We start from the raw sequence: 8,942 nt of genomic DNA, 5'->3' as shown, positions 1-8,942 counted from the left end.
CCGAGTGAGCAAGGTGGAGAGGGGAGGGAAGGAGGCCGTGGAAGATGCGGGCCGGAACACATCTGACTCGGCGGGCCTCGGGGAAGGGCTCTGGCTTAGTCTCTGGGAGGGGAGCCCGGGGACGCGTTGGAATCGACTTGTTTTGTGACCTGACTGACGTGTTAAGGCCGCCCGGCACCTTCAGCAGTCCGTCTGTGGGGCCAGGGCGGTGGCCTAACTCTGGGCTTTGCTGGGAGAGGGAGGGAGGCTCACACTAAGTTCCGGTCTCTTGACGATCTGGCCCCACAATTCCGGGCCAGTCTTGGGAGCCCTATCCGGAAAGGGTGGGTCCCAGTGCCCCTTCTCTTTGTCCCTTTCCTCCAGCTGCCCCTTGCAGCCCCTCCCCTCCCTCTCTGGACTCTTACCCACAGAAGACTCTACCACCATACGGCTTGAAGGCCTACCAGCTAGGAGCCAATGCCTTTGTGAACTTAAAGAGCCCAGTTTCTCTGTTAAAAGAAAGGAGAGCCACGTTCTCAGGTGAAGTGACAAGAAAACCTACGGTTCCTCAATTCAATAAAGGACAAGACTTTTCTTTTTTTAAAAAAAAAATTTTTTTTAACATTTATTTATTTTTGAGACAGAGAGAGACAGAGCATGAACGGGGGAGGGGCAGAGAGAGAGGGAGACACAGAATCTGAAACGGGCTCCAGGCTCTGAGCAGTCAGCACAGAGCCCGACGTGGGGCTCGAACTCACGGACCGCGAGATCGTGACCTGAGCCGAAGTCGGACGCTTAACCGACTGAGCCACCCAGGCGCCCCAAAGGACAAGACTTTTCTATTGCAAGTGAAGAAAGACAAAAAGAAAAGCAATAAAAAGTATTCACGACGGGGGTGCCTGGGTGGCTCAGTCGGTTGAAGGTCTGACTTCGGCTCAGGTCACGATCTCACAGTTCGTGGGTTTGAGCCCTGCGTCGAGCTCTGTGCTGACAGCTCAGAGCCTGCAGTCTGCCTCAGATTCTGTGTCTCCCTCTCTGTCTCTCTGCCCCTTCCCCGCTCACGCTGTCTCTGTCTTGCTCTCAAAACTAAATAAAAGCATTCAAAGAAAAAGAGAAAGAAAGAAAGAAAGAAAGAAAGAAAGAAAGAAAGAAGAAAAAAAGGATTCATGTTGGCTTAAGCAAAGGGAGAGTTTCTGGATGTGTGTAACTGAACGATCGTGGCGGGGGCGGGGGGCGGGTAGTTCTGTCTTCAGGCATGGCTGGATCCAGGATTTGGTTCTCTGCGATGTGCCTTCCTGCTCTTGCTTCCCATCTGTCCAGTGTCAGCCTGTTCCTTCCCCCCGCCCCCGTAGCCCCGGAAAGGCCGGAAAGGAAGGAACCAAAACCGTGTTTGCTTACAGAGATCATGACCATGCATGTAGAAACTCCGAGGGAACCCTCGTGAGGCTAGCACTCCTGTTTAGCGAGGTTCCAAGACACAAGCTATTCAGAGGGAGCTAACCACCCCCCACCCCGCCCCCAAACCCGTAGCCACTTGTGGCACCACTCCCTTGCTCATGGGAAACAAGGCCAGTAAGCCCCAAAACTCCTACTCTAGTGTTTCCGTGCTTATTTCCCTGGTACAAAAGGAGTCTTCTACTTCGGTAGGAAGCCACCCTACTGGTTGGTGGTGCGGGGAGACCAGACTTGTGGCGGCGGGGCGCCTTTTCTGGAGAGCACTCGTGTGCCGAGAAGCTATAGAACGCGGGAATTCTACCTCTTGGAAACGATCTGAAGGAAGTAACTGTTCGCGCAAAGACTTCTGTTCAAGAATCCCATTGACTCACACGACCCATAACAGGGGCAAAGCTGAGAACGACCGGACTGCTCAACATTATGTAATAATACATTTGTGTGTCTCCTGGATAACAGTTTTTGAAGGGTTCTTAGGGAGTGGGAAAGCTAGTACGTTCAACGGGGAAAAACAAAAACAAAACAAAACAAAAAAGGATCCGGAGAAAAGTTAACGCTAAACTGGAAAATGCATACATTATACGTTGTTATCCATTTAATGGGTAAATACAACTAAGAACGTATTCCAAAACGTCAGCAGTCTTTACCGCTGAATACAGGACCCGATTTTCCTCTCCCTGAGTCGTCTTGGATAAGCTTGGGCTGCTGGACTACGATTCCCAGAACCTCCCTTCCAACACCAGAACACAGGTAAGAAAATGTGGAGGCGCAGGAACTGAGAAGAAACTCGGACACAAAAGAGTCGCTCAGTTTCATGTTGTGCAGTAACAAACACGTAAGCGCCCGTCCCTCCAGGCGCAGGGAAGGAACTGAAGTGGGCCAAGAGCCACCGAGGCCCAGACCTGCAGGACGTTAGACCCCCGATAATAAAGTGGCGAGGACGCCAAGTGTCAACGCCCTGTGCCTTGCCCAGTGAGGGCTGCCAGGTTAGGCCTCGGCCCCCTTTCCCGGGCCTAGGCGTCGCGGAGGCCGGGACCCCAAGGCGCGAATGTTTCCTATCACCAGGGGAAGCCGGTCCAGGAAGGAGTTGACGGAAACTCGGAAGAAGATGGGGTTTTCAGTAGTCCATCTCCTAAAAGTGAGGGAAGAGGGAAATCCGGTTAAAGGGGAGAGCTGCTGTGGAGGTGCAGGGCACCAGCCCCTTCCCCCACACAACCCCCCACCCCCCGCCTCCCACCTAACGCGTGTGTCGGGGCCTCCACGACGGCACCGGAAGGCAGAGATGCGACCACGGCACCCGCCGCCACCGCCCACCCGTCCCGCGCATACTCTTGGAGGACGCACACGGCCAGGGCGCTGCCCCTCACGCAGAGCTCCTTCTGAGCCAACCCTCGGTGGCGTTGGACGTGTGTAGTCAGGGACCTGCGGGCCATCTCTGCCTCCAGGGGCGACCGGAAAGACACAGTGAGCCTGCTGGGAGGCACCCGGTTAAGGCACAACGGGCTCCCGGAGTTCCCATGGCCTGAAGCCTCCCGACCACTCAGAGGCCCGCTTCTACCCCCCGGGACACTCGCGCTCCCTCCCGCCACCTCTGCCCACCCTGAGCCGCTTCCCCCACCCTGGGGGCCCGCGGCCACCGGCTGTCCCTGTCCCGCCAGGCTGCCCACCCCCGCCCCCGTCCGTCCCGTCCCCGGGCTGCCGCCCTGCTCCCCAGCCACCCCGCCACGGCCCCTGCCCAGACAGAGGCTCCACGGAAAGGATACAACTCCAGCAGTCTTGAGGAGGTCACTGCCGCCGGCGTTGCGTCTCCACCAGGGGCCAGGGCCCTCGGGGCCCGTTCGGCCAGGGGAGGGGCGCAGGCCCCCTCGACCACTGCTCCCTTGCTGCCAGGGCCACCCTCGCCATCGTGGCGGCTGCAGTTGCCCTGGCAACCGGGACCTCGGGGGCTAAGCTGGGGGTCGTGGCCGTCCGTGCCTCCGTCGGAGGCCTGTGGGGCTGCCCCCGCGTCCTCCGCGCCACCCTCGGGAGCCCGCGTGACCGCCGCGCCGTCCGCGCCGTCCTCGTCAGGGGCCTGCGTGACCGCCACTTCCTCCGCGCCGTCGTCCGGGGCCGGAGAGGCCGCTTCGTCGTCCGGGGCCCTCATGGCCGCCGCACCGGCCTCCTCAGAGCCCACCGCTACGCTGCGCCCAGTGTCGGCGGACCGCTGAGACCCCCGGCAGGCCTCGCGAAGCCCGGCCCCTCGGCGCGCAAGGCTGTCGGGGATGGCCAGGGCGCCTGCGCAGACAGACCCCGCGGAGCTGGTTCCCACCGAGCCGGCCTCGCTGTGTTGGCCCAGAGCCTGGATCCGGTGGACGCTGACCCGGAGGAGATGGAGGCTGGTTCCGGAAGCTTCGCCCCTCGACGCGTGACGTCACTGTCGGTCTCCTGCGTCCCCGAGAGCATTCCGGTGAGGCCACTGGCACCTGACTGTTTCCCCGCCCGGCCCGCCCCTCCCCCCAAGCGTGTGTCTGCGCAGGCGCCAGCCGGGCGCACGTGCGAGCAGCCAACTGACCGCCGCCCACCCGGGTCCTGGGCATCGAGGCGTGGGCCGCGCTCAGGCGCTTCTGGGCAGCACCGTGCCTGTCCCTGTCTGTGGGCTCCCCGTACGCCTCGGGTCTGCGTGTGCCGGGACCCGTCCACGAGGGCGGGCGGGGGGGTGGGGGGCCGAAGCAGGATGCTGAGCAGGGGCCACTCCCAGGCCCTGCCTGTCCTCAGGGAGCACGCCCCGCGCGCGGCCCCTAGGGGAGCTGGAATGGACGGGCCTCGCTCCCTCACCACTTCTCGGTCCCGGGCACCGTCAGTCCCCTAGTGCCTGCCAGCCTGGGGGAGGGTACACCGCCGAGGGCGTGACCGGCCTCCGGCCTGGGGCTCCCAGACTCCCGCCTCCCACACCGCAATGGCTGCGGGCTTGGGCCGGGGGCCCGGGGGCCCAGGGGGGCCCAGCTGGCCCCGAGGGCAGCGGCACGGGGGAGCACCGCCCCGGCGACAGCTCCCCCGTCGCTTTGGCCTCTGCTGCGGCAGCCCTGATGGGCTGTCCCTCCCCCAGGAACAAAGTCTTGTGGCTCTCGGGGGGCGGGGGGGGGGGCCTGGAGTTGCCAGGGTCCCTCAGCTGGGAGGTGACCCTGTGTCTGCCGGCCTGCTGGGGGCTGGCCTACTTCTGTGTCTGCAAGGAGGTCAAGTCAAGAGGAAAGGTACAGCTGGAGGCGGGCGGGTCGGGGTGGGTGATGATGGCAGGGGTGGGGACAGCATGTCCGGTGGGGAGAAGGGGTGTCTCCGCCCAGGGGCGAGGTGACCGGGCCAGGCCATGAGGCGGGGGCAGGTCCTTGAACCCAGCCCGGTGGATTTCCCACGCGTGCCTGGGTAGTCCTCCGCAACCTCCAAACTCCAGCCCAGCCGCTTTCCGTTCTGAGGGGACAGGCCCAGGCGACAGCCAGCTGAACTTGCCTGTGTCGGGTATTCCCGCCCCAATTTCCCTCTCTTCCTCACTCACTACTTCCTCACTCTCTGCTTTGCGGCCAGCCTGGGGGGACCCGGCCCGTGGCCCTCCCTTGCCTACCTGTCCTGCTCTGCTGAGGGTGGGAGGGAGGCAGAGGTCTTCTCGGTCACCTCGCTGTCGCCTCTGTCTCTGGCCGGCCCAGTCCACTCCGCCCTGCCCAGGACCCTGCCCCTGTGCAGAGAACCAGAGGAGGCACGGGACCTGCCTCCAGGCCGATGTCCTGCTCCCCACCCGGGGAACGTCCTGCCTCCGCCCTCCCTCTACAGCTGACCTGTCCTTGCGGGGGCGGCCGATGGCCAGCTGAGTACCCCGCTTCCTTCGGGAGGAGCCCAGGCTCTGAGGAGTAGAAGGGGGGGCTGCAGGCTGGCCTCCCGCTTGACCTCGGAGCGGACCGTACCACAGTGGGGGGAGTGTGGCCCGCCTGCCCCCCTGCTGAGGCTGGGGGCCCCTAAGTCGGGAGGCGGGGCCGCAGGGCCCCTTCTGAGCAGGTCCCCCCCCCCCCCCGCCCCAGATCGTTTACTTCACGGCTACCTTCCCCTGCGTGGTCCTCGTCGTGCTGTTGGTGCGGGGAGTGCTGCTGCCCGGCGCCCTGGATGGCATCATCTACTCTCTCAAGCCTGACTTGTGGAAGCACTCGCTGGGTCGTGAGTGCCGGCATCCCGTGGGGCGTAGAGATCACGCACACAAGGACGTCAAAGAATTGAAAACGCTGAAGGTCATGTAAAGTCACTGTGAACGTTTTGGGGGAGAAATACACAAAAAAGAAGTGGGGACCACCCTCAATGCCACCACACAGAGATACGAGGTATTTACACTTCAGGCTACCGTTGGCCGGATTTCCGTGCACATATACAGTAGCTTCCTAAGTTGGGATTTTAGTGATTTCCCTTTTGCATCGTGGTTTTTCCTATGCGACCGCATCCCTGTTCTCCATGGCCACTAACTACTTTAGCTCCAGTCGCCATCCCTTCCCTCCTTGCCTCCTACTGGCAGGCTTGCCCCCCGGCGGGAGCCCCTTCGTGACCTTCCCAGACCGCCGATCTGATCCGCACCTGTGCTCAGTCGCCCCCTCCAAAGGCCGCTTTGGTGTGTCTACCTGTACCGGGGAAGGGGACGGGGTGCGGGGCCGTGTCCGTCTGGGCTGTGGCCCATCTCCCTCCACGAACCGCTGCGAGGTCGTGGAGCCCCACGTGCTGGGGACACTGAGCCCAAGGAAGAGACAGGGCCCTCTGGACAACAGGCCGTGGTGTGTGGCGGCCTCCCACGAGGTCTGGGGAGGGGCTAGGGGTGTGGGAGGGGGTGGAGCTGAGGTAGGACTGGTTTGCGTGGGTGCAGTGGGGTCACACGTCACAGCGCGTGGCGACGATTGGTGAGGGAGCAGCTGCTGGAGAGGCAGCAGCTGCTGGAGAGGCGGCCGAGGGCGGGGTTTATAGACGTGCATGTGTTGAAAGATCCTTGTTTTCCGGCTGCAGGTTCCTCCTGCCCGTGCCTGGAGATGAGAGCTGCCTGCCCCGTAGACAGTGACAAAGAACAGGGCAGACAGAGACAGTCCGACGCTCAGGCTGAGGCGCTCTTTGGTGACATTGCTCATTGAAATGCTTCCACCAGCCACAGGCCGCTCTAGACACTGGCCACCTTCTTGCTGTGACACCCGCCTCCAGGACAAGGCAGCTGTGCCTTTACTTTCCTCACTTGTCCTGAGGACCTATTCGGAGACGCTCAGGTACAGATTCATAACTATAGAGTCGCGGCGTTCTCCACAGCTCAGTCACGTGCTCAGAGGCTTTAGGAGTTGGGCCATGGCAGTCTGTTTGGGCATGGACACTGGGGACCATGAGCCGCACCACCGTGTGGGGAGTAGTGTCAGGCAGAGGCTTCCTGGCTAACGCAGCTGGCGGGCCGTCGAAGGCTCGTGGCACGGCTGGTTCAGGCAGACGCGTCCACTCGGGTGCCCATTTGGGCAGACGCACTAGGGTGTCGTGGCACTCTAAGGGGTGGAGCTTCATAAGTGAGAACTGATTGGCTACAGAAGGGACTGCTTGGTGGGAACCAATCACAGGTCAGGAGGCATGACCAGTGGTCCGTGTGGACAGTTGCTCTGGGCATCCGGAATTGCATTGTGGAGTAAAGGGGTGAAGCATTGTGAGAGAGCGCTTTGTCCTTCAGTGATGCCTTGAGAGGGTGGGAGGATTCAAAGTTGGGCCTCAGGTGGCTGGTGGAGGCCCCGTGAGGGCAGCAGACGAAGGCACAGGTGCCGTGGGCGTGGTGGTGGGCGCAGCAGGTGGTGGCCAGTGTGTGCCAGGTGGACCTCGTGGTGTCAGTGGCCCCAGAGTCCCTGGTGGTTCGGGTGGTGCCTGTGACCCTGGCCGTCCCAGCAACCCCGGAGGCCTGAGCAATCCGGAAAGAACCAGCATTGTGGGAGAGGTAGGTGCCGCCTCTGGTGGCGCTCTCCAAATGGAGCGGGCATCCTACACACCAGGTCCTGGTGGAGATGCCGCACCTGGCACTAGAGGTCCTGGTAACCGACTGCTCCAGTTGTATCCTATTCAAGGAGTCCCAGCGGGCTGGACGGCAGGGGGATGGGCTGGAGGTGGTTTGGCGCGCGGCGGGGTGGGGTGTGGGGGGAGACTTGGGGAAGTGGAGTTGCAAGGGGAGCAGGAGGGAGCTCCGGGCACCTGGAGGGTATCGGCTCGGGTTTGGCCTGTGCTGACAGAGGATGCGGAGTGCGGTGGACCGCCTGATGGGACTGAAGCGGTAGGGACAATGCTATCCAGGGTGGCCTGGCTGTATAGGGTGGGAGGTTGTGGACAGCCTGAGGGTCAGCCTGGGGTGGGGAAGGCAGGCCTCACTGACGAGGAGGCCTGAGGCACAGGCAAAATTAGTACTGTGGATGGTGCCTTAACCCAGTCTCCACCAGCACCCTCACTATACCTTTCCCATCGGCCATGGATGCAGAGATTGCCCACAGGTTCCTGACTCCAAACGAGGAGCTCCAGGAGCCAGTCCGGGAGGAGCTCAATGTGAACGGCAGCATCCTGACTGTGTTAGTTCTAGAACGGTCCAGGGAGAGGGTGGTGGCAGGTGACCAGGGACAAGGTCAATTCCGGGGGAGCTGTAATGGAGACCAGGGAAACAGGAAAGGAGTGAGTCGAAGGAAGGAGTGTGGTGCTCTAGGATCGTTGCTGTGTGAAGGGGCGGAGCGGGGAATGTGCCCCACCTGCCCTCTGACTTGACTTATTTTTTCCTACCTTGTAGCCGCTTCACTGCCGATGACCCTGGCCAGCTCCAAATGTCCATCACCTCCTGTCTTGGCCAGCTTTCCCTAGTGATACGGACCATGCAGATCATCATGCCCCCCTTTTTTACAAAGCCGCAGCAGTGAAAAGGTGGCTGGACCCAACTCTGTGTCCCCCCCACATGACAGTGATTCCTGCAGCAGCTGCCGTTTTCTTACCGAGACCGCATCTTTTGCCTATACTGGCCCTTGGGTGCTTCAGATCCACATTTTTTTTTTTTTTTTTTTTTTTTTTTTTTTTTTTGGTGATTAAATGGTAACTGCTACTATTCTATGTCTGGGTTTATTTTTAGCATCTACGCCTTCTCCTATTCTCGCCTTTGTTCTCAGGTAGGGGGAGAGATTCTGACATTCAGATACTCAAGTACTAGAAGGCAATTGAAGAAGACAAGTTAGGCGATGGGAGAAAAAAATTATGTCCCGTTATTCAGGACATTAACTACTGTCAACATGTTAGAATTTTTGTTTTAGTTTTATACTTGCATGTACATAGTCATGTATAATACCTGCGGAGTAAGGCTTTGTGGCTTATCGGCCTTGATTCAGATCTGTGGAGAAGAGCGCTGGGACAGCTGGCTAGGTCGGCCCCACTGCCCATTCTATACTCCCGTGTCATCAGAGGCCTCATTCCCTGAGGTTCCGAACCCACAATTCTCAGAGCTCCTTGTGGTTGGCTCTCAC

At 60.6% G+C, this 8,942-nt stretch overlaps 1 protein-coding gene across 3 annotated transcripts; it reads right to left on the bottom strand.

The window, feature by feature from the left end:
* Positions 1 to 2,230: 2,230 nt before the first annotated feature.
* LOC131502561 (EKC/KEOPS complex subunit LAGE3-like) lies at positions 2,231 to 3,819 on the bottom strand. Of its 3 annotated transcripts, none has more exons than XM_058713374.1 (3): positions 3,195 to 3,819; positions 2,761 to 2,904; positions 2,231 to 2,563 (listed from the first exon to the last, which is right to left on the bottom strand). In XM_058713374.1, exons 1-3 carry the CDS (start codon positions 3,572 to 3,574, stop codon positions 2,419 to 2,421), a joined length of 669 nt encoding a protein of 222 aa, XP_058569357.1. In that variant the 5' UTR covers positions 3,575 to 3,819; the 3' UTR covers positions 2,231 to 2,418. The 3 variants fall into 3 exon arrangements, with proteins under 3 accessions (XP_058569357.1, XP_058569359.1, XP_058569358.1); XM_058713376.1 differs by having other exon boundaries at positions 2,776 to 2,904; positions 3,195 to 3,593; XM_058713375.1 differs by having other exon boundaries at positions 2,761 to 2,901; positions 3,195 to 3,593.
* Between the last annotated feature and the right edge of the window lie 5,123 nt (positions 3,820 to 8,942).

The sequence above is a fragment of the Neofelis nebulosa genome, chromosome X (genome assembly GCF_028018385.1).
Source record: "Neofelis nebulosa isolate mNeoNeb1 chromosome X, mNeoNeb1.pri, whole genome shotgun sequence".
NCBI lineage: Eukaryota > Metazoa > Chordata > Mammalia > Carnivora > Felidae > Neofelis > Neofelis nebulosa.
The sequence above is the reverse complement of the archived record's forward strand: the minus strand, read 5'-3'. Positions and strand labels throughout refer to the sequence as shown.

Coding starts and splice junctions, on each gene's coding strand:
- LOC131502561 (XM_058713374.1), bottom strand. CDS start 3,574: ATGAGGGCCCCGGACGACGAAGCGGCCTCTCCGGCCCCGGACGACGGC. Junction 2,905..3,194: donor TCCTCAAGACTGCTGGAGTT/GTATCCTTTCCG, acceptor GGTGCCTCCCAG/CAGGCTCACTGTGTCTTTCC. Junction 2,564..2,760: donor GCCGTGTGCGTCCTCCAAGA/GTATGCGCGGGA, acceptor CCTCACTTTTAG/GAGATGGACTACTGAAAACC.